A 25,813-nucleotide genomic window follows, 5' to 3' on the forward strand; every position below is an offset into this window, starting at 1 on the left:
GTGATAAAATGCAGATGGATGGTATAAGAGTGTGTGGTATTATAAAGTGTTGTTGTGCACGTGTAGTTTTAAAATGTATTTAAAACCTGAACAGGGTTTAAATAGGGTTCTGAAAGCATTACTTCTGACAGAGGTTTGTTGCTTATTTTGAAACCACTGTGTAATCACTGGAGCTTATGCCTCAAAGCTATCCTCTTAAAATGTGATGAATAAGCCAGCTTCTTTCCCATCATTGCTTCTTGCTCATTTCCAATGAAGTGGAGAAAAATACAGTTGCATAAATTGGCTTCCACAAGGGCAAAAAATGAGTTTTTTTTCTTTTGCTTTCTTCTATTCCATCAGTGCACCACATTTTCAGTCCTGACTGACTTCATGCAGCTATTTGTGTTTGGATATTGTGATCTAAATGGGACGCCAGTGGTGAGCTGGGAGAAGTGAAATCTGGTTACAGAAAACGTTTAGATGAATAATGTTGTTACAGCTATAGGCCACTGGAGGTCAGCAAGCAGTCACTGTTTGCAACACCGCAGGCTGGTTAACCTGATTTGAGGCCACACGTTCATCACTATATATTCAGTAAATACTTTAAGGCAAAACATCTGACAAGTGTTTGTCAGTCAAGACAAGATGAGCCGCCTTCCCTGATCTTCATGAATTAATACTTTAAGCCAAGCAAAGCTGCGTGTTCACACATTCTGTTTTAACTGACAGGACCTCAAACTTTTATTCTGTTCTCCTTCAGAAGCTGAAAAGTCACATACAGCATTACATTTCACTGAAACAAACAAGCTGTTAGTCAAACTTACTTGAACTGCAGTTTTTCCCACTCTGGTTGCCTGCGCACCCCGCAGCGATGCTATGCTTCAGCAGGGGGTCTGCTCCACATTTTGGGAACCAGTGTTAGAACTCGTTGGCCTTTTTCTGTCTACCGCTCAGTAATGTTTCACAGATTATTCACTCGTGCATGCAGAGGAACATTGTGAACAAATAAACAACAGTGATGTAGAAAAAAAAGAACACCAATATAAAAGTGCTTTCGCAGCACTTTTATATTGTTTTGGGAATCAAATCAAAATACCAGCTAGATAACCAAAAATGTTTTGTTGGCAAGGAGGTCAGGTCAGATAAGGTCACTGTGGACTGTGGTGTTCGCAGATGACATTGTGATCTGTAGTGGTCAGTAGAAGCAAGACAGAATACATGTATGTGAATGAGAAGGAGACAGGTGAAGGCAGATCACCTGGAGTCAACCATCTAAAGGAACAGACAGTGCACAAGAGGTGAAGAAGAAAAGTGGAGTCAGGGTGTAGTGTGTGGAGATGAGTGTCAGGGGTGATTTGTGGCAGAAGGATAGCAGCAAGCGTGAAAGAAAGCATTTACACGATGCTTGTGAGACCTGCCGTGATGTATGATTTGGAGACGGCAGAACTAAGAAAAACACAGGAGGCTGAGCTGGAGATGTTAAAGTTTTCACTGGGAGTGATGAGAATGGACAAAAATAGAAAGGAGTAGATTAGATCGACAGCTCAAGCTGAGCAATTTGGAGACGTGCATGTGCAGAGGAGGGACTGTGGATGCATTGGACAAAGGGTACACACATTTAAATCTTTATTAAAAACACATTTATTCTCTTTGGCATTTGACTCGAGTGCAACATACTTTTGGACAATTTTATTTTATTTTATTTTATTTTATGTGTTGTGCTAAATATTTCTGGATTTTACTGTAGTTTTTCTTGAGGCTATATACTTTTAATGTATAGCACTTTGGTCAACGCTGTTGTTTTAAATCTTCTATATAAATACATTTGACCTTTGACCTTTGACAGGACGCTAAATATTAAGCTGCCAGGTATGAAGACAGGAGGATGTAGTGAAAGAAGACATGCAGAGGGTTGCTATGACAGAGGAGGATGATTGGGGATAAAGTGAGATGGAGGCAGATGCTCTGCAGTGGCAACCTTTTAACTGAAACAAGAAGTTTCAAAAGAGAACATAAATGAATCTGTAAAGTGATTGTACATGTGATGTCCAAATATTATTAGTGTTATCTGACGCTATATCTGAAATATTATACATTCATTAAATCAGATCATATAAAGCTTTGGCAGAGAAAATATTCCTGATTTGATCTGACCTTAACTAACCCTTTCAAAGATATTGTTTATGTAATTCAACCTTTCTGCCAAAAGAGGGAGCTCACTAGCAGCTTGTAGTCCTGACACATCTCTGCACTCAGTTTCTCACTCTTGTCTTGGAATGGGGCTAATAACAGCCCCATATTACTTGTAATTTCTTAGTGTCTTTGTCTAGCAGAAGTTTGTCTTGTGGAGTGATATAAAAATGATTTGAATGTAAAGAAATCCATGTGTCATGAGAGGTAACCGCATGCTGGATAGACTGCGAGAAAAGCAAGGAAACTTGTGATTGACCTAGAATTAACCAATTATTAAACGAAATAATTAAACCAAATGTACATACCGGTGATAGTATAACCAAACACAAAAGCAAGTTACGTTCATTTTCAAGGATATCCATACATGTGTGCTCATGAATTAGTTGGAGAACTAATCAGTAAATCTATATATCTGCTGGGATTATTATTTATCATATATTAGACTGTGTGCAAAAAGCCATAAACCGGATATTTTCCACTCTTCTTTTTACGTTCATAATTACTTTTTTCCAGGCTTCTACATCTTCGCCTCCCGGTGGAAAGGCGTTCTCTCTAATGCCTACACTTCCCAGAATGCCGCTTGGGCCCCGCCTTTTTCCTCCGCACACCGCTCTCGTCGAGTTTCTGTTTTGCTGTGATTTCACTCCTGCTTCTCTCAGCTATGTGATTTGGACACTCCTCGCCCTGCACCAGCACCACTCGTCCTCTTCATCGCCACCACCAGCGACAGCACCCGGCTCGGTTTGGCCGCTGTCAGTCGTCGGTGTTCGGGGGTGGAGGATGTCCGCTGGCTCCACCGGGCCACTGTTGGCTAGGAACGGTCAATAGCGCAGCCTCCTCTGGAAAAAACGGAGGTTTTTTGGTGTTGTTGTTTTAAAGTCGTGCTCGGGCTGTTTTTGTCGTTGACAGGCAAACGCTAAAGCCGGGCCCTCTCTTTTAAACACGGGGCTGCACTGCTGTGAAAGTGTGCCTCGTCAGGCTAAATGGATATGTGTGCCGTGCCAGGCTAAGGCGGGGACGGATCGGAGATGCCCTCTGGCTAGCAACGCTAACTTTCAGTGGACCGTAGCTAGGTCGCAGAAGCACTGATTTCTTAGCGTTTTGGCCGACACAACATAGCCTTACAGGCGTGCTTTGTTTTTAAGACACTCACAAGTTTGTAGTTAGTAACGAAAAAAACTGCGACTATCAAAATGAAGTAAAAATGATTAAATAGCGGTAACTCGAAGCGGTTTTCTTCCACTCAAAGCTTGACGTGAAACTAGCCTAGCCGTGCTTGTCAACTGGACAACAACAAATGCCTTCTTCTCATTCACGGGCACAACAGACTGTGGGGACCGTTCAGCACTGACACACTCCTACTTCATGTATGTTTAAGGACTACCTGTTAACTTGACTCCTTTTCTTTCTTTCTTTTTAATTAACAAATGCTAGCAGGTGGTTTTGGGCGAGCATGGGAACTAACTAACCAGTTAGCGCGCAAGGAAAGGTGTGTGCATTAAGACATTTCGGGTTCACTTAAGGTGTTTGGCACCTGCTTAACCACTTAAGTTGCATCGAGGACAAGGCAGCAGCAGCCCAGTCTGTTTACCATGGAGGGAAATGCACAACAGCAGAAACCGACTCCTCTAACTCGGGAACTGACGAGAGTATTTACCAGCTACAACAAGCACTCCGTACAGCTGAAGAAAAACCTAAAGGAGACTAATGCTTTCTTCCGGGAAATACGGCAAAACTACAGCAATGCTTGTGCATCGACCATGAGCTCGGCTTCAGCTTCTCTGGAGGCAGGTAGGTTTGAACACCACCTGGAAATACATCAGTACTGCACCCACATGTTTGCATGTTTAAAGCACCCACAGCCGGGGTTACACTTAAGCATGCAGAAGGGAAGTAAAAAGAAAAGGCTAACTGCTGCTACTGCCAAGTGATTATTGCACTAGCGGGCAGGTTGGGAGCTAAATCCATTCATTTGGGTCAAAGAAAACTAAAGGGATTAACCCCCCCTCTGGAAAACATGTGCAGAATAAGTGCACCAAATATGCTGAGAATTATGCACTGGCTGCTTGAGTCATTTCTGATTAGATTGAAGTTACGGGTCATAGATTTCTTTATATATATATATATATATATATATATATATTACTCGCCATTACATTTGTGTGTCCGAAACTATGAGCACTGTCAGCAGCATCATTTCATCACATAATTATCATCAGATAATTCAGATATCTGTTTCTGTGAAATAAACAGACTAGACTTGATAATCATCTTCAGGAATTGCATACAGAGAGGGTCAGAGTCTGTTCTCCTCCTCCTCCTCCTCCTCTCCGTGTTGAATGTTCAAAGATAACTGAAGGTTAGCCATAATCAACAGAAAAAAGACGATAACAAAATGCTGCCAAGTGCATGCCTTCACCTGCCAGAGTAGATTCATCTTGGAAATGTCCTGGGTATATATACCTGCTCTCTCTGTGTGTGTGTGATTGTGTGTGTGTGTGTGTGTGTGTGTGTGTGTGTTGGGGGGCGGGGGTCCTGTACTGGTATGTACATTTCTGTGTAGACTTCCTTGCGTTATTGCTTCATGTTAGGTCAATAAGGGCAGGTTAGAAGTGCAGTAAAGCCACTGTAGTGTTAGAAAGTAATGCAGTGGTATGTGACTATAAAGGGGCGGCTGTTGCAGCTATGCGCTGTCTTCGTTATGTAAGTGTTAGACTGTTAGACTGTGACTCAGCATCATTGGGGATTATATCAGAGCCCCGCAATGATCAAAATGAATCGATTCTTCTGTTTGCGCTTCATACCTTAGGGGGGAAAAAAATAATCCCAAAAAATAATATTTGATCAAGAGTGGTTCATTGTCTCTGCTGTGGAATATAATGTCCTGTATTCTTGGAGTTGTGCTAAAATACCAAGAATAATATAGATGTAATAATCTGAGTGTCCCATCTTTGACAGTGCTGACTAGGGGTGGGAGAAGACTTTAGTACAATAGTACATTGTATTGCTTCTTTATGTGATATGTTATTGATAAGGGTGCACATGAGCCAATATGAAGGTTATGAATGATGTGTAAAGATAACCTGTTATTCTTATTAATGTTTCATAAAAATAATTTTAAAAAAATCCCATATTTATCTTATATGTACTGTGGTGCATTACCTCACTTCATTCTTTAAACTGTATTAGTGCTTCCTCTTTTTTCAAGCCAGCTTTCTCTTGATTGGCTGAGTCTTGCAAACAGAAGGTTTGAAAAACAATAATGGTGGGAAGACTGTTCACAACAACAGCTGGGTATCTCTGATGACTGCATTAGTGATATCCAAGTACTTGTAGGATACGATACCCTACAAGTACTTGGATATCAAATACTTTAAAGGTGTCCTGGATACCTTTAAAGTATTTGTGCCCAGTTTTCTTTCTACTAATTTTACAGATAAAACACCACCTTTTAATTCTGATTAGTTTGTCAGGACAGTGGAAAATCTTTAACCATAATGCCATATCTATACTGGAAATAGCCCAGGAAAGCATGCAGTAAAAATTAGCTGTACTGTGATTAAAACCGGTTAGGAACAGTTTCATTAATAGAATAACCCTTCATTGTCATTTCGCTTGTACAGCGAAATTATGAGTGCTCCACACTACCCCGGCGCACGCATGTGCAGTAATAAATAACAAACAGGATAAATGGATGCAAACTGGAGGAATATATACAAAACAGTAGAAAGGTACACATTAGAGGACAAAATGCTTGGAAGTAGTGCAAAGGGCTTGGTGTGAGGATCGAGTCCATGTGTGAGCGGCCTTAAATAGCATTCCCACCAATTCCTCCGAACTTCTAGTAGACACGGGCATTGTGAGGAGAGTGGCAGATATCATTAATGGCAGCCTCCATGTTTCAAACTCCACATCATAATGCTAGCAGCACTAGCTCTTACAGACTCAGGTGAATCTTCACTTATTTTCATTGGATTATTTCAAAGTTATTTATGGGGTCAAAAAGAAACAAGACAGGAAATATCCAACACTGCCAAAGTGACATTAATACTGTTTACAGGCTTTTAACCGCGCAGCTATTGTAGAATGAGCTGAATGAGATTTCCTTTATCTAACCAGAGACTGTTTAACGTGTGGACGTATCTTCTGTGTTGGGAAAAATTAAGCTAATGGGGCTGTTATGCTCGCAACATCGCCTGTGTTGCACACCCATTTTGATGTCACGTCATGTGTCGTGCAAAACAATCTTTGTGATGCTTTGGTTGGTCATGCGCCTCTTGATTTTTGTAAACTGGTATGTGTTGTTTTTTAGCACCATTTTCATGATATTCCAGCACAGAAGCTCACAGATATACAGAGGGACATGTTGGAACAGTTTGAAAACTTGAGTTTGTGCAAAAAACTTTGCAAAAAACCTTCGACAGAGTCTTTCTGTTTTCCAGTTTTCTCCTCCTATAGCAGTGTTTATGTGATGATATTGTCTGAGTGGCGACACCTATCCTTCAGGAGAATCCTGCAGTGGCTCCCTGCACTGTAATGGCGGGTAAAAATACAAGCGACTATGAGACGAGGTTGTGACCACTGTGGCGAGTATACTGGGGGCTTGATGAGAAAGTGCCTTAAACCTGCGTTCTGTCTAAGGGCCACCAGATTGCGATAGCTGCTGTTGGGGGGGGAAAGGACGTCTGGTTCTATAGAAGTCTAAGGGAAAATGGCTTACTGTGTTTCCCCCTGTAAACACATATTAATGACAAGTGGTTAGTCAATTAAAAATCATTTAAATTTTTATTTTATCCGAGTTGGAAATTAAAACGCAAATCTTAAAGCTTCAAAACAGGGTTTCTGAACCCAGTGGATGACATCATGCTAGTTACATCCATGTTTTTATACTTTCTATGCATCTAAGATGACTGTAACATCTAACAAATGGTAGGTAAAGTCGAGATGTCTAACTGATTGGATTTTTTAAAGGGATGCCGATAGCAATATTTAGTGATAGATAAGATTTTCTTACAGTTACACGAAACAAACACAAAAAGTCAGGTATTACTTGTTTATTGTTATTTGCCTTTTTAATGCTAGGGAATTGAGGAACAGCTTCTCTTTTAACAACATTCAGCTCTTCATTCTGCCTTTGAAAGCAAAACCAGTGCAAAATCCGTGCACAACACAATCTCATGGTGTTTTTTAGATGTAAAAAACCCCCACCATAAATGTTTGCTCAAACACACAGCCAGTTTAATTTACAAGAGTCACCACTTTGACTTCTTGGTTTGATGCGTATCAAACAAGGGTAAAGTGAATGCAGGTTAATAGGACTAGAGCAAAGTGATTTACCCATTACGGTGGCTGTCATGTCACATTAATTTTTCGCTGGCTAAACATTCAAAAACGCTGTGAGGAGGAGGTGAAACACAGATAGCATGCTGATGCTGACACCTGTAGTGCCGACCAAGAGTTTCTAAACAGCTTACTGAGTCGAAGTGTTTGTTCTACTATACTGATGTGGTTTTAAATAACATGTCCTCCTCATGTTGTCCAGGTCAGCTGAGCTGCATCTCGTTCCCTGCTCATGAAGAAGAGTTCCTACGCAACAATGTGGGTGCTGCCCCCTACATCGTTGTGCTGGGCCAGAACTGCGCTGCTCGCTACCAGCTGGTCAACAGCCTTCTAGGGGAGAAGCTGCTGCCACTGGGCGGTGAGGCTGGAGAGCCTTGTGAAGGAGTCCAGGGCACTGTCTGCAAGAGGAGGAAACTTTGTTTCACCCATGGGAGACAGACACGGCTCAGCTTGGCACTGCCTGGCCAGTATGAGCTGGTGCACCAGTTGGCGGCTAATTGTGGTCGCTGGGATACGGTTCCCAGGGAGGACTTGGAGATCCATGAGGAATGTGAAGACCCAGCCCACAGGCTAGCAGAACTGGAAATCACTCTCCATCACTCGCTGCTTCAGGTAGGCTTGAAACATGTGCAGATGTCGTGAATTAACTCTGTTTAACAGTAGAGAGGTTTTGCTTTGCTTTGCTAGCAATAAGTAAGACTCATTCCTGTGTTGGTGTTGGTGGTGTTGTACTCTGACAGGGTTCTCCTTTGTCAACATTTTTTTAATAAATATTGTAAAGAGAATTTCAAGGCACAACCAAGGTGCACATTTCCTCGAGCGGTGACCTCCAGCCCGTGGTGGGGAGTGTGCAACTAGGTGTGAAGTGTCTTTGAAGAGAATGAGCTGTTTAAATCTCAGGCCATGTCCCTCAGACAGAAAAGTGTGGCGTTCCCTCTCTGGGCCAGGAAGGAGTTTCAACGAAGGAGTGAGAGTTGAGCATAAAAAGCTGTTGATTTATAGGTTTATCCACGTTCTTGCCCTCAGTGATCGCTACGATTGTGGATAAAGACTGAATTAGTAAGATTGGAGATAGAAGCACGGATAATGAGTTTGTTCTGAATGGTGTTTGGGTTGAGCCATTCATGAAAGGCTTAGAGTAGAGCTGATACTAGTGTTAATTGAATGGAGCCATTGTTGGTGGTTCACAGATCTGATTAGGAGGCCTGCTAGGTGAGCTCAGGAGCATAAGTGACAGATGGCTGGATCAATTTTTTTTTACCCTCATAATTTAAATATGTAGTGTGACATGAATTCCTTTATGTGAGATTGGTGCCATATATGTGCTTCCCATTGATGTACGGTACACTATTGCACACAAAACTTCTGTTGTTGTTTTTTGTGTTTTTTTTTAAAGTAATTTGAAGTGAAAACTATTGATCAATGCAGTCGTGTTTACTACTCCTTTTACAGAAAAGCAAACTAGGATAGTAAGAATATCCTGAGACGTTTTGTCAATGAAGTTTTTCTTGAGGAGCATTTTGATTTTATGGTCAACCCACAACGGCTGATGTTTCAGACATTTAACTGGCCAATTCTGTTCCGTCTGTTATCAGCAGAGTGGATTTAAGCTGTTCTGCCGTTATCAGTTAGACTTTAACACAATAAACTGGCATTAGGTAATGCAACGCGCTTTTTATACCCGTGTGGTTACTTGTTTAATGGAATCAATATAACAATAAACATAATCATTAGGGCTGTGCGATATGACCAAAATCTCATATCCCGATATAAGAATTCTATCGTCCCGATAACGATATAAATCACAAAACATTTTCTGTAAATTCTGTGAATCTCGACTTGCGGGAATTGTTTCCAGCTGCGCGTCATGTAGCTGGAGTCCAGTGTTTTAACCGATGCATGAAACGATACATTTTTAGACATAAGTTGTAACGGCCGCCGTTTCTTTGTGAGTATTTATCACACAGCGTGCTGCGGGGAAAAGCCTGTTCTAACATTTGAGTCTAAGATTTATTTTTTAGAACCTGATGGCTCTTTTTTGCTTTTCATCCGTAAATATTCCGCATACTCTTTCACGTGATTCAGTTTATTTTGAAAAGTCTCAACAGGATCTTGAGCTTTATTGTGAAAGGTTTATGTGGAAAATAAACAAGCGGAAACGCGGTGGTTTTACCGTCGTTGTTGCTAATGACAATGCATAAAAACAGGCGCTTGTCCGTCTTTATTGTGGTTATATAAAATATAAGAGAAAGAGAGAAAGAAGAAATTATTATAGCCACTACAGTGACCATCAAACGATGAAAAAATATTGCTGTAAACAGTTTATTTTGCAACACCACGAAACAAAAGATAGCGTAAAATGAAACGATAGACGTTTTTATATCGGCATCCGATATATATCGTTATATCGAACAGCCCTAATAATCATCGTCATAATTTACAACCTTTGATAAACAAACGTGCTTTCTTTCAAGAACCATTTGACCCCAAAGCTTCGAGCAGTTGTGTAGTTATTGTTGTAAAGTTCATTAGGGTGAAGGCAGGTGATTTTGTCTGATTCTTAATTGAAAAGGTTTTGGTGAATCTGGTGTGAGCAGATTTATGGAAAATCATGATCATAGTGTATTGTTACTCGTTATAGACTTCTATTAGAACATGATATACCGGGTGGGCCACTTATATGGATACACCGTAATAAAATGGGAATGGTTGGTGATATTAAAGTCCTGTTTGTGGCACATTAGTATATTTGAGGGGGCAAACTCCTCAACATGGGTGGTGACCATGGTGGCCATTTAGAAGTCGGCCATCTTGGATACAACTTTTGTTTTTTCAATAGGAAGAGGGCCATGTGACACATCAAACTTATTGGTAATGTCGCAAGAAAAACAATGTGCTTGGTTTCAATGTAACTTTATTCTTTCATGAGTTATTTACACGTTTCTGACCACTTATAAAATGTGTTCAATGTGCTGCCCATTATGTTGGATTGTCAATGCAACCCTCTTCTCCCACTTTTCACACACTGATAGCAACACCGCAGGAGAAATGCCAGCACAGGCATCCAGTATCTGTAGCTTCAGGTGCTGCACATCTCATATCTTCACACCATAGACAATTGCCTTCAGATGACCCCAAAGATAAAAGTCTAAGGGGGTCAGATCAGGAGACCTTGGGGGCCATTCAACTGGCCCACGACGACGAATCCACTTTCCAGGAAACTGTTCATCTAGGAATGCTCGGACCTGGCACCCATAATGTGGTGGTGCACCATCTTGCTGGAAAAACTCAGGGAACGTGCCAGCTTCAGTGCATAAAGAGGGAAAACCATCATCATGTAGCAATTTCAAATATCCAGTGGCCTTGAGGTTTCCATTGATGAAGAATGGACCCACTATCGTTGTACCCCATATATCACACCAAACCATCACTTTTGTTGTTCCAACAGTCTTGGAGGGATCCATCCAATGTGGATTAGTGTCAGATCAATAGCGGTGGTTTTGTTTGTTAACTTCACCATTCACATAAAAGTTTGCCTCATCACTGAACAAAATCTTCTGCGTGAACTGAGGGTCCTGTTCCAATTTTTGTTTTGCCCATTCTGCAAATTCTGTGCGCCGATCTGGGTCATCCTCATTGAGATGCTGCAGTAGCTGGAGTTTGTAAGGGTGCCATTTGTGAGTAGCTAATATCTGCGCAAGGGATGTTCGACTAATGCCACTCTCCAGTGACATGCGGCGAGTGCTACGCTGTGGGCTCTTGCTGAATGAAGCTAGGACAGCCACTGATGTTTCTTCATTAGTGACAGTTTTCTTGCGTCCACATTTTGGCAAATCCAGCACTGAACCAGTTTCACGAAACTTAGCAAGTAGTTTGCTAACTGTAACATGGTCTCGTAGGGTGTCTTGCATTGAAATCTGCTGCAATGACCCGGTTACTGCGTTCACCAGATATCAACACAATTTCGATCCGCTCCTCACGTGTTAACCTCTTCGACATGTCAATGGCTGTGAACAAAGAGAAACTTGTAAATAACTCATGAAAGAATAAAGTTACGTTGAAACCAAGCACACCATTGTTTTTCTTGTGAGTTTGATGTGTCACATGGCCCTCTTTCTATTGAAAAAACAAAAGTTGTATCCAAGATGGACAACTTCTAAATGGCCACCATGGTCACCGCCCATCTTGAGGAGTTTGCCCCCTCACATATACTAATGTGCCACAAACAGGACTTTAATATCACCAACCATTCCCATGTTTTTATGGTGTATCTATATAAATGACCCACCCTGTAGTGTGAAAATGAAATTACACTTGACTAGCTTGACTTCGATCGGGTTTGCAGGCAGAACTCTCTTGAGCTCCTGCCACAGCATTTCAGTCAGGTTGGGTTCGCCCATTGCAACACCTTGAGTCTTTTCTTTTTCAGCCATTCTGGGATAGTTTAGCTGCTGTGTTTGGGGTCATTATCCTGTTGACCAACCCTGTTGATCCATATTTTAGATCAAGCTTTAGCTATCGGATAGATGGCCTCCAGTTTGGCTTTAGAGTACGTATACAGAGGAGTTCATGGTTGACTCAACACTTGCAGGGTGTCAGGGTCCTGTGATTGCAAAACAAGCCCAAATCATCACCCCTCCACCACCGTGCTGACACTTGTTATAAGGTGTTCAGGCAAATATACTGTGTTTGGGTTTTTTCCTAACATGGTTCTGTGTATCATATCCAAATATCTCAGTTTTGGTCATTGTTCCAGAAGTCTTGTGATTTGTTTGGATTCAACTTTTGCAAACATAAGTCGTTAAAGAAAAAAGCCTTTCTCCTGGTTACCCTTCCAAACAAGCCACACTTGTTCAGTCTTTTTCTAATTGCACTATCATGAACTTTAACATTTAACATGGTCACTGAGGCCTGTAGCGTCTGAGATTGTAGCTCTTGGATTTCTTGCAATATCTCTGAGCATTGCGCAGTTTGACCTTGGGGTGAATTTGCTGGAATGACCGCTACTGGGATTATTGGGAGCTGTCTTTAACATTTCACACTTGTGAATTATCTTTCTCAACCTTTGGAAATGGCCTTAAACCCCTTAGATTGATGGGCAGGAAGAGTTGCTTCTCTAAGATCATCGCTAATGTCTTTCCTTCCTGGCTGTGAAGGTTCTCAGTCATCCAGGTCATCGTAGTCAAAGGAGCTTGCAAAGAAAAGCGTCTGTGATTGGGACCCACACCCAGTTCCACACCTTGGCTCAGGCGATTAGAGGATCATCAGGGGGTCCTTTTGTCCCTCTGTGGGGGGACACTCCCACTAGGGTTATATCTGGGACTCTCCACCATTTGACCTTAGAACTGAAGAAGCCTCTCGGATGAGAGGTGAAACGTCTTCAAGTAACTTAAAGAAGTCCAGACGCTTTTCTTTGCAAGCTCCTTTGACTTTCCTTCCTGGCATTAACACAAACCCAAATGCTCCAGACTTATTAACTGCCAGAACTTCATCTTTTATAGAGGTGCTAACACTTGTTGTTGATCAGTTAGTCAAGTGTATTTCATTATCAGCACCTGGCTGATGCTGACCCTGGAAAATAGGAATTTAGCATTTTTGTTTAGTTTTTGTTTAAAGTAATAATGATACAGCGTAATACTTTTGTAATATTTAGTTTTTGTTCATATCAGGTTTTTATTTAAATGAACTTAGAGCCGGTAAAGATAACGTTTTTGGTTTAATTTTTCATCATGTGGAAAAATGATGAAACAGTGCCTTGATTACGGTTTATTTCAGTCATGAAATGTATTTAAAAAAAATTCAGTGTGTACTTATATTTTGTGAGCTGATATTTATTGTTCTCCTTTTTTTTTCCCTTCATGGATCGATTTATTCTTTTCATCATTGTCTCCTGCTTGAATTAGCTTTGCTCACGTGGCTTAGCTCATAAACAGATTACTGAGCAGAGCTGATTATTTCTTGTGCTGTTCGTTTTTTCACTTTGATTTGTGCTGTTGTTTAGGCATGCAGTGTTTCACCTCCGTTTTTCACACACGCTCTGCGGTCGTGTGACCAGAAAATCACAGCATCTTGAGAAAATTAAATGATTTGGTTTGGTCTGTGAATTGTAGTCATTTCTTATCATGCGTGGCACATGGAAAGGCCTCCCAAAGGATCCCAGATCTCCAGAAACTAGGCCTGGCTTTCCCAGCCCACCCGCCCAACCCCCTTACGTAATGCTACTGGTCTGGTGTGATTCACATGACTAGGTCATGTAAAAAACAGATCTCAAACTCTTTGGTGTGGTACAATTGCCATGGTTACAGTTGAGATCTGGGACACTGGGTGTTCATATCACTAGGAAAAATATTTTGTTGTGTTTTGTTTTGTTTTCAAAGGCATAGATTAGCATTTGATGTTGGCTGTGCTAATAAAAGAAGATCCATTAAAAACTTTTCTTTAAAAAAGCCAATAGTGTTCGGGTTTATAAGCACACATCAGAATATGCGTGTGGGAGAAAAACACAACAGACAGAGATAAATCCAATCGTGTTTATTTGTAAGTACCAAATTAAAATTAATTTAGCGACAGTTTAGTATTTTACAGATTAATGTCTGAAGGAAAAACCTCGATACTGAAAACAAAGGCGGTTGTTTCAAATCTCCATTTACTTTCATGTGTGACTGGGGGGCATGAGATGTGCCTTATTGTGACCTTAGAAGCTGAAATAGCTGACATATTTTTCAGCAACGATTCAGATTCTTTGAAAAAATTAAAGACAGAAGGACCAGTGTGATCTTGTATTGTATGCATTTGATTAACTACACTTGAAGAAAATGAAATCCACTTTCTTCAAACCAGACAACTAAAGCAGCCCAGTGCTTTATGTCTCTGCTGAACGAAGAGCAGAGAATAAGAAATAAATGGAGGCACAGAATCTCTCTGCTGGCTGTGGCATTCACACACTCCTGCCATAGAGGAGGCCAGCAGATCAGAGCCCAGTTGCTAATTGGCCCTCACTTCATCCCGGGGTATTTACGCATGCCTCCTGCTTCAACTTAACTGCAGTCTAACCATGTTGACATATGAGGGTGCTAATCTACCACCATGTTTCTAAAAATTCTTTTGAGGTATATAATCCAATATGTTTACTGCCACACTTCTGCAGACTCTTACAAACAACTGTGATTTTGCCAGTCACCCTTAAAATATGCATTTAGGAGAAGTTTATAATTACTTTATATGATTGTTTCTCTTTGCTGTGTTTCTTTGTAGAAGCCCAGTCTAACGTGGGCTTTGAAGTCGTATTAAACCTGAACAGTAACATCTAAATACCCTACAGGCTTCCTCTTGAAGGGTTGTTGTTGAAAACAGGCTCCATTAAGGCAATTCAAACATTGTATTGATTTTGATTGGTTGCGACCAAATGTTTGCAGGCTATCTTTGTTCCAAAGAGACTGCTCAGACGGCCTCGCTGCTTGTTTCTTGGAGACAGGACTGACTGTCTCCTTTGTGTAGCTGTTGGTCATTTCTGCCTCTTTCCCCCCCTCTGGCTCTTTTTTTTCTTCCTCCACCCCGTCACAGTCTCTCCTTCTATTTTTGTAAATGTCGTAAATTATTAAGGGTTAAGAAAATCTTTTTGCATTAATTTTTTTTCTGCCCTGTCACAGCCATTCCCAAGACCACTACAAATATTTATGTGCCATGATGTATTCAGAATTAGAAACGGTCTGTGACGTGTTGTTTCTTTCCCAGAGGGAAAGCTCTTTGAACATCTTGTTGCATGAATTGTAGATTGTCTTTAACAGGAGTTTGTCGTGCTGGTATTTGAGGTCATAAGGTTAATGGCCGAGTTAGAGCCTGACTAATAGCAGTCCATTGGTTAATGATCGGGAATTAACCAATTACAGATTGGTACCGGTGTATTTGCCTTTTGATTTGCACCAATATGGAAGCTTGTACTTGCTGCCAAACCTAATGCAGAAAAACAGGCTTGGACAGTTTGCAGTGCGGCTTCAGCTTTTGTTCACAGTTCTCTATTAGCAGGGCACATATCACAGCTGAGCAGTAGGCAAGGGTTCAAATATTTGGTGAGAGTAGCTCTTTAGTTTGTTTTGTACACTGGGTTTTAGCAACCAATCGTGTTTAAGCAGGCATTTTGTTACATGTTGAGAAAAAGATGAATTCCAGTTGCCAAAATGCAATCTCGAAGTCATCATCATCTGATAGTGTTTTATTAGCTCTTTAATGTTTATCTGCATTTGTAAACTAGCCAGTGCACAGCACCGCATCTTGGTTTATGCTTGCGAAAAGGAGCATGCGCAAAAAGTGATGCCACGTCAGCTGAAGTGCTGGTGTGCCACTACACTTTGGTGTTATCGCAACGTGCACATGACACCGCAGGTTGAAGACATAAATGTAAGGCACGCCTGCCACGGCTGTAATAGCTTGGAAAAAATTTTTGAAAAAAGAAAACATTTAAATCTATGCCCTACACCAGCTCCCATGAGACACCTACAGTGGGGTAAATAATCATTTGATTCCCTGCTTACAAAGGGTTGCATTGATGTCAGAGAACCCTGATTTTAGTTTCATCTGACCACATCACTTTCTCTCAAGCCTTCTCTGAATCTAGATGTTCACTGGAAAGCTTAAACTGGGCCTGTACATCTGCCTTCTTGAGCAGTAAGACCCTGTGGGTCCATTACAGCATGATGTGTTACCATTACTGTTCTTGGTGACTGTGGTCCCATCTGCCTTCAGATTATTTACAAGCTGTTCGTGTGTGGTTTTGGGCTGATCCACCACTTTTCCCATGACCATACTCACCCCATGAGGCAAGGGTTTGACGTTGTTTGACCTATGATTTTGCCCGTGATGGTGGAGATGTTTAAATAGAGGAAACTGATCCGATGGACAGGTGCGTCTTATATACATAATGAGTTGAGATCATGAGTATATATAATTGATTGACTGTAATCTGTGGGCCACATAGCGAGACAGCCAATCAGTGGTATCCAGAAGTCTGGCTGTAAGGGGATTTACTTTACTTATTTACTAATAGTCACTGTTTATCAGCCTTTTGTTTGGTGCCGAGCAGAGATTGAATGAAGGTCTTATCTGAAGTTTTTTTTCCCCTGATACTGTTGAGTTTTTGTTTCACACATGGGAAATTGTACATATTTTATTACATGTACAATAAATAAAGTAACTCTGTTTTCTGTCCTTATTAGTTTTAATTAAATGACGCCAGTTTCGTCAGATATTTGTGAAATAAACCCGGCGTCATCCTTTTAGTAGTTTTTGTATTGCTAGATTTCACTAAAATTTTAATTTTTATTTAATTTGATTGAATTGTCTGTTTTCTAAAAAGATGAACACGTTGCCTGTAATGATGTCTGCATAAACATTTGGTTTTAATAAGCGTCACATTGTTTTGTTTTTGTTTTGTTTTCCCTCGTCAGGAAGCAAAGGTCATGGTGGTGCCTTGCCCAAGTGTCCAGCCCATAGAAGAAGCTCTGGAAGACTGCACTCGCAATGTGATCCCAGTCATACTCTATGCCATCAAACAGGACTCCCTCAGCTCAGAACAGGTGGCACAGCTCCGGAAGGTCAAAGAGATCCTCTCCTTTCCCATCTGTTTTGTCCGTTTGCCTGACAGCGTTCCAGCAGCGTCCCCAGAATGTGGCCGCCACACAGAGAAAGAGAAGAGCCCCCTTCACAAGCAGCTACTGTCACTTGGCTTTCTCAATAGCCCGACAGGAAACTGTTCCTGTGGCACCCCAACGCAGATGCCCACACCGGGCTCCAAGCCCCAGAGCATGTTGGGTGAATCTTTCGAAAGACTGCATCGGTTACTGGTGCCGTTTGCTCGCCAGGTGCTTCAAAATCAGCAGGTGGAAGCTGCCAGCCTTCTAAATGGACTTCACTGTCGGTGTCTAGATCTTTTTATCAACCAGGTCAGACAATGATGTTTCCTACTACTGTTCGTCTTTATTCATATGTTTGTATGTATTGCTCTACTGCTTCACAGTAGACAATCACTTGATGATTTGCTTGGTCACAGTGGGGGTCCAAACAGACCTTTGTCCTTTGTGCCTCACTTTCCTGCAGGCCTTTGACATGCAGAGGGACCTGCAGATAACACCACGCAGGCTGGAGTACACCCGCGAGAAAGAGGGTGAACTCTTCAACTCCCTTATGGCCATTGCTAACCGCAAACAGGAAGAGATGAAGGAGATGATAGTGGAGACACTCACCAGCATGAAAGAGCAGTTACTGGAGGATGCTGCCAACCTGGAGTTTACAGGTGAGCAGATAAGCACCGGTGCTAATAGACAGGCGTAGGATCTTTCATACTATAAGGGAAATGCACAAAAGATGCTACACAGATTACATCAAAGTATCTTAGTAATCTGATCGGCTTGTTTGTGTCTAAACAGTTTTTCAGTTTTTTTTATTTAGCCTTGAAAAAGTATAAGGAAAACCACAACTAATGTTTTTATTGTTAATAGTAATGATGATGATGATGATAATAATAATGTTTTGCACCTCACCTCATCTGTAGTCTTTCTGTGTACGTCTGCACACACAATGTGCAAGGTTGCTGTTTGAATGAGCATCGCAGAGGATGTGTTTTAACCTTAGCAGTACTGCGGTTTCCATGTTTGGTGTTTGTGGCTAGCATAGATGAGCTGTTGATTTCTGTGGTTTTTGGTAATTTGACTCTGTGGCTGTTAGATGTCACCAAGCAAGATAAGGTTTTCTGTTTCTGAGGAAAAACTTAAAATATTTAATTGTGACTAATTAACATTAATATATCATTAATAGAGCCCCAGTATTTCTATTTGTGATTTGTATAAATGGAATATGTTTACGTTTCCATCTACAGGAGCCTGTTGTTGGGTTTTTGTTTGTGTTTTTTGTTTTTATTTATTTTAATATTTTTTTGAGGAGGGCGTATGGGTGTTGTTCGAGATTAATTTAATCACCCTGATAATATTTTTGGCTGAACGCTGGCACACGTGCATGCACGGTGTTCATTAGTTAAATTAATTAATTAGTAGGGGTGCAACGATACTCGTATCGATATCGAACCGTTCGATACAGTGCTTTCGGTTCGGTAGCATATGTATCGAACGATACAACATTTTTAATTTATTTTATCAACTTTCCTTCTGACGATGCTGTCTGTGTTGAGCGCTCAGTGGATCTGCGCTCGACAGTGCAGCCTAGGCGGAGTAGTCGAACACAGATTCACTGAGCGCAGGGCAAGCTAGCTAGACAGAAGTTAAGCTCGTTGCAACATGGCAAATTGAACCTCCCCCACCCTCATTCAGATCTGGCATTTGGAACTATTTTGGTTTTCATGTGACGTATGACCCTGAAGGTAAGCGTGTCATGGACAAAAGTAAAACAGTATGTTGGATGTGCCAGCAATGCTCAATTGGTGGGAACTAGTGTGTTAGCGCAGTTAGCTCGTTAATGTGTTGACGTCTTCCAGCCCCACTCATGAGGCGATCCGCGGTAGCTCGTTAACGGAGATTTGCCGTGTTGTGACCTTAACGTCATTTCAGATTAACGCTGACAGCACTAGTGGGAACACAACCAATATGACTGCACATTTACTCCGACATCATCCTAGTGCAAAGACAAGTGGAAGCAGACAAAAACAAGCACGCATGCTACAAACTTTACCCGAGTCATTTAGACAGCCGTTAGCACATGATTCTCCTTATGGGGACCTGATATGTTTAATATGCTGCTGAGAATATAGCCCAGAAGAAGCGTATAGTATAGCTTTTATTTTGGAAAGAGACATTTCTCCATAATAAACTCTCTTTTCCAAAGATGAGTGATTCCTCAATCAGATACAGGGCTCGCAAAATCGCTAGCCCGACGTCCTGGGGCTTTTTTCCAGTCGGGCTACCAAAATCTATCTCTGCCCTGCCCGTCGGCCTATCGTAGGAAGGAAAAATATATGTCAGTGCTTTTGCATTCTTTCGGAAATGTAGCTGGGTAATTATGTCATTGGCATCGGCCACTGTCAATATGTGACATACTGAAATCGCGTTTGAATTTGCGCTTGTTTTTTGCTTTCACTTTGCAATCGCGTGAACTGTGTATAGAAAGCGACAGTACTGATTGGTGAGTGATGATAATTTGCGCACCAATTCCTCTGACATCGTCTTATCAATCGTTAGCTTACTATGCAAACATGACAAGTGAAATCTCCTGCAGCTTAAACATGTGAGAGGTTGATCGCGCAGAGAATCGCTGAGCGTTATGTTAGTGCGTGTGTAAAAGCAGCAGGATATATATTTTAGTTCTGCTGAGCCAAATAAGACAGGTCAGGGTGAAGAAGTGACAAAACGGAAAGGTTATGACAAATCAGACTATAAGGCAAAAAGAAAGTGCAGCTTTATGGTTTCATGGACAAAAGAATTTCTGTGGCTGCAATATGACGAGCTAAATAACCAGGGCTGCACATAAGTGGTCCGCAGGTGCGCATTCGCTGTCAAAATAAAAACCCGCACAAGATAAGAAGTTGCAACGCGTGTTTGCGTACATAAGATTTTAAGGAAGAGGACAGACATTTGTTTAGAACTCTTAAAGATGTCGAAGAAGCTCCTTTAAGCAATTACTGTGATGTTCCTCCACCTCCAAAGAAATGTCAGAAGGAGTCCGAACCACAAAAGAAGCACGTATTCTCGGAAAAGTGGTTGCAGGAGGTGAGCTGGCTTCAAACAAATGATGAACGCACAGAGATGTGGTGCAGAATGTGCCGTGAAAATTTAATAAATGACAAATTAATAAAAAGGCATGAACATTTTTTTTGTATCGAAAAAATATCGAACCGTGACACCAAAGTATCGAACCGAACCGTGAATTTTGTTGTATCGTTGCACCCCTATTAATTAGGTAAGTTAAACTCATTATTCCTCTGATTAGACTGTGCCATCCATCCATTTGTTTTTTCCCCAATTATCCAGTTCAGAGTTTCTGGGGGAATGTCCACTTTGTAAGGTATACCATGTTAGGAGCAGATTGGACCCCCTCGCCCCAACTTCGGCATTCAGAGCAGAATTAATTCTTCAATGCAAAAATTCAACAAGGTGCTAAAATGTTCCTCAGAGATTTTGGTCTGTACTGAAGTGATGGCATCACACAGTTGCTGCAGATTTGTTAGCTGTGCATCCATGATGTGAATCCCCCATTCCAAAACACCCCAAAGGTGCTCTATTGAATCAGATCTGGTACCTGTGGAGGCCACTGGAGTACAGTGAAACCAGTTTGAGATGATTTGGACTTTGCAACATGTTGTACATTCTCTGTAAACAATAGAGATGGTTAAGTGGGAAAATCCCAGCAAGTCAGCAGTTTCTGAAATACTTAAACCAGCTTGACTGACACCCAAAATCAGTCAGGCGAGTTTCAGTTTCACCTTTGTTCACGTTCTGATGCTCCTTTTAAACTTTAGCAGGTCGCCTTGACTGTGTCTGCGTACTTAAATGCATTGGGTTACTGCCATCTGATTGGCTGATTAGAAATTTGTATTGAACAGGTATACATACATGGCCAGTGAGTGTATCATTGTTTACAGCCTACAAAGCCAGACTGTGCATAGTCTTTAGATACTTACATAGATCTAAGCAGATGTAACCAAGCCATCTGTGCTTCACAATCTGCCCCCAAAGTTTGGCACTGTCTGACTCAACATATTCAGAAAGAAAAGGCATTCATTGGCTGTTGCTTTTGCTCCGGGTATGTTCGAGAAACAACTTCTCTTGGTTATCTGGAAAACATTGAGTAATACTCCGTGCAGGTGTTTTAACACTGAACCATTTCTTTTTCTTTTTTTCCCTTTTTAGTCATCCATTAATCAGGAAATCAGCAACGTGCACTTTTTCCACCCATAACCTTATCATCAGTGTTCCAACATAAATAGATTTTTCTCCTCTGGAGAAAGATAGTAGAGATCATTGTTGAAACTACAGTAAGTCTGACACAATGCTTTGTACACAAAGGAGAAGAAGACCTGTTGGAAGCAGAATTATAACAAAATTATATTGACAAGTTTGCAAACGCTATTGTGCCAACGTCAACCCTTTCCTTTAATTACTTCAATTTAAAAAATCCAGCTTGGCTCTGGAGCACTCAGTGTCAGTTCATCAAATTAAAAAAAAATAATTCAAAAATGTATTGAGTTTATCAAGAAATTACAGAGAAGAAAGTTTGGACAGTATATTAACTGAAACTTTCTCTTTCTAAAAAGAAAAAAAAAATCATTTGAATTTGGTACGTGGTGTTGTACGTTGGGACTATTGCACTGACGTTGAATTTTTGTATTTTTTTTTTTTTTCATTTTAAAGCTTTAATATCTGTGATTTGGGCTGTTTTTAAACAAGTATGAAGAATTAAGTTCCTTGTTTATGCAGTTTCTAAAGGCCTTCCAATCTGCAGCCAGACAATGAACATCAAAATATTTTAAGGACTTCATTCATCGTTCTATTTTAACTTAAACTACACTCTTGAGAGTCCATATTCATAAAATCATAGTATCAGGTAGTTACTATAAAAAAAAAAAAAAGTTTAACTAGTTTTTTAGCTAATAGAATTCAGAACCTTTTTTTCCCGCTCCTACAGCACAATTAATGAGTGATAAAATGAAATGTGTGTTAGAGTTTGGAACCTTTTTTTCACCTTTCATCCAAAAACGTGGGTGTGATAGAAAAGTGTCAATAGTCTTCAGAGTGTTTATTAACATTTCATTAACATTTTTATTAGAAATGGTGTTTTAAAATGTGTTTACATTTATTAATATTAGTGATGATCAGTAAAAGGCAAAATGTATAATATATATATAATAATTTTTCAAGAATTTTTTTTAATGCTGGATGATGATTAAAGTGTATGATCGCTGCTCGTCATTCTTGTTGGCTCAAACCCTGGAGAGTCAATCTACCTCCAAACAGCATGAAGAGTACCTGTGAGGTAGTTTGGATCCCTCTGGGGGTGATTATTTTTCTTGTAGGAAGCGTTGTTAAGTTTGTTCTTGTGGAGAAACGTGATTTTCAACAAGTAGTCTTCGCAAAAACTGATGCAGTCATATAAAGTTGATCCTCCAGTACACATGTTGAGCATCAAATGAAAATCCAGTGACATCAGTTATTCAATATTTATTTGTCCTTATTGTTTACATGTACCACACGTTAACATGACAAATGGTTTTCTTTTACGTCAAATAGACGTCATCGTGACAACAAATGGAGAGCCTGTTACGTCAAAAGAGATAAAATCCTGCATCAACCAGATCCAGGAGCTGATAGTGGCCAGTTTGAATCAGGCTGTGGCGAATAAGCTCATCAGCTCCGTGGATTATCTGAGGGAGAGCTTTGTAGGAACTCTGGAGCGATGCCTCGACAGTCTGGAGAAGTCCAACTTTGATTCTTCTGTTCACAATATCACTTCTAATCATCTCAAACAGGTGGGTGAGAAAGGAGGCTAATGTAACATGTTTGTGTCAAGAAATGTAAGGTGTGAACACTAATTGCATATAAAAATGTCAGAAGTATTTCATTAAAGCTTAAAGGGGAAACTTTACTGAAGGGCCAACAGGAACAATGGTCTTTTCCACTGCAGAAAGAAAGTATTTCCTGTTGGGTTGTGGACTTCTGAGGGCCTCTAAAGAAACAGGAATTAAACCTAAAACCATCACAGTTTTAAAAGCTCATTTTCAGAAGCACAACAAAGATGTGTGACGTCCGGTGTCTCTGGTTTGCTTCTCTCTTCTTTTATATCACTGTTTTTACCCCTCAGCCTTTACTGTTGTTATGTGGGCGAGCGGGGTGAATGCGATGGTGACGTAGGATTTTGAATTTATACCACAGATGTGTGTACTAGGATGTGTCTTTTATGTTTTCTCAATTCAAACGTTTGAAATGTTTTCTATGTTCTATTGTGAATAAAATATGAGTTTGAGATCTGCAAATCATTCTGTTTTTAATATTAATTAAATAATTAATATTAATAATAATATACACAGCACCTCAATTCTTTTGGAATTGGGTTTGTGGTTTTGGTTAAGATGCACTCTTTTGGTGACTTTATCTTTTGTAGAGCGCCCGTCTAACAATTTAACAGTTTAATTCTAATATTCTTGTCTTTGATTGCGTCTGACAGATACAGTTATTCATACTTTGTGCTGTGTTGTTGAACGGTGTCACTGTCAAAGCTGTTGTGCTGTTACATCACCACATTAGGTGAGTGGATGTTACACAGTGGAACAGAGCAGCCTGTTCTGTGAACTTGTGCCTGATTGAGTTCCTGAAGTGGAAAAGTGTTTTTTTTCACGTGTTATTCGAGATGTTTGGTTTTTTTTGTTTTGTTTTTTACACAAAAGTAGAATAATGAGCCCTTATTAGTCATGCTAGAGGCTTTTTAGACTCACAGATTGTCTTAAAATTTTGGTTTTGTGCTAACTCTTTTCTCACCTGTCACAGCTGTTAAATGCTGCCTATCACGTAGAGGTCACCTTTCATTCTGGATCTTCTGTCACGAGACTCGTTTGGGAGCAAATCAAACAGGTCGGTGTCTCAAACATTCACACAAATCATTTTTAAAGTACACGGACTTCTGATGAGATGGCTATGTTTTTCCCTTTTGATATGAGTCTCTTCGTCTTCCTTGCAGATAATCCACCGGATAACGTTTGTTAACCCTCCTGCCATCACTCCAGAGTGGAAGCGCAAAGTGGCCCAGGATGCCATCGAAAGTCTCAGCGCTGCCAAACTGGCCCGAAGTATCTGCTCGCAGTTCAGGACCCGGCTCAACAGCTCCCACGAGGCTTTCGCGGCATCTCTGCGTCAGGTTAAAACCTTCTCTTTTGCTTTAGCTGCACTTTTTTTTTCCTATTCCTACAAATACTTTCCCCTGTATGATCTTAAATATACGTAAAAAACTGTCAATGAAATGGTGATGATTCAATAAAGGTTGACTACTCACCAGTAACTCTCACTGCAGTCAAAAAAATGTTGGTTTAAAGTAAGGCACCACCTCCAGGGCAGTGAGGCTGTGAAACTAGAACTACCGCTGGTGTATAGGGAAAAATCGTGACCACAAAACATCTACACACTGTTGTTTGTTTGTTGAGCAGCGGAGATGAAAGTGCCGTGTGATGCTGTGGTATACCTTATGAGACATTTCCTGGAGCTCTCACATATGCAGAGAGGTATTTGGGACGGCTCTAGTATTGTTTGTGTAACATTAGCAGCTGGTTTCACAGGGAGCCAAAAAATGCGAGAGCTGGGAGCAATTCACAGCCGCTTCTTCACCCGAACGCTTTGAAAGCCCGTTCTCTTTAGCAGCTGCAAGACTAAAGGCTGCTAACTGCACAGCTCGAAAATAGACAATTTATTAAATCAGTAAAACTTATTTAAATACCACTTTTCACAGATACAAATCACAATAAAGCAAGAAGTAAAATAACAATGTCAAACAATAGAATATAGAATAAAACAACAAATTAGTTATTTAATCAGATTCACTGTTATTATTTTTGTATTTATGCAAATGGCGTGCATGGTGTGGACATCCCTCCATAAAGCCCCCGACAGATGAGTAATGATATTTATCACATGACAGACAGTGTGGGCCACATCAGTGTCTCCATTATCATGCAGTTACACAAATACAATGATTTATTGTGACAGAAGAGGAGGTGATGTTGGGTGAACATAACTAATTGAAAATTAGGTTATTTATGCTTCCGATCCACTTGTCGAGTGCCGTGGAAACCAGCTGACTAAAATAACATCATACGTGTGTCACGTTCTTGTTGGAGCGACCAGAAAAACAAGCAGGACACCGGCGAATAACGGACATTAAAACGCAGGCTTGGTGTGATATTCAGGATTAGTAACACTTGAAAGTCTGATAAGGTATTGTTGTCACCTCACCAGACAGGTGGGCGAGCTGCGTGGACTCCCAGCTTTGTGAATTCAGTAACTCAAGAACACAGCAACGTAGGATTTTCAAATTCATACAAAGGGTGTATCTACTAAAAATCTCAAATAAGTTTGAATCTTGGTGACCTCGACTTCAATGTCAAGATCACAGATCAAGTTTTCTGAAAATCTTGTGAATGCAATAACTCGTGAAGATGTTCAAATTGATGTCATGGTTTTTTACAATGGTGTGTAATGGCCTTTGTGCCTAAAAGAGCACCCGACGATGATACTCGGCACTTTACATGAGCCCCTAAGGTGATTTCACTTACACACTACAGACCTGTAATTTTTCCCATTACAGAGCTGCATCT

The 25,813-nt window shown here is 40.7% G+C and overlaps 1 protein-coding gene across 1 annotated transcript in view; it reads left to right on the forward strand.

Moving 5' to 3' along the window:
• Positions 1–2,769: 2,769 nt before the first annotated feature.
• dstyk (dual serine/threonine and tyrosine protein kinase) overlaps positions 2,770–25,813 on the forward strand; it is a 30,759-nt gene continuing 7,715 nt past the window's right edge. Inside the window, exons 1-7 of the mRNA XM_006783400.3 lie at positions 2,770–3,966; positions 7,718–8,127; positions 16,959–17,453; positions 17,608–17,803; positions 22,743–22,981; positions 23,997–24,080; positions 24,187–24,363. Of these exons, the coding sequence (XP_006783463.1) occupies positions 3,768–3,966; positions 7,718–8,127; positions 16,959–17,453; positions 17,608–17,803; positions 22,743–22,981; positions 23,997–24,080; positions 24,187–24,363 (1,800 nt within the window). The 5' untranslated portion in view covers positions 2,770–3,767. The remainder of the gene's footprint in view (positions 3,967–7,717; positions 8,128–16,958; positions 17,454–17,607; positions 17,804–22,742; positions 22,982–23,996; positions 24,081–24,186; positions 24,364–25,813) is intronic.

The sequence above is a fragment of the Neolamprologus brichardi genome, chromosome 5 (genome assembly GCF_056152115.1).
Source record: "Neolamprologus brichardi isolate AB-2024 chromosome 5, ASM5615211v1, whole genome shotgun sequence".
Classification (NCBI taxonomy): Eukaryota; Metazoa; Chordata; class Actinopteri; order Cichliformes; family Cichlidae; genus Neolamprologus; species Neolamprologus brichardi.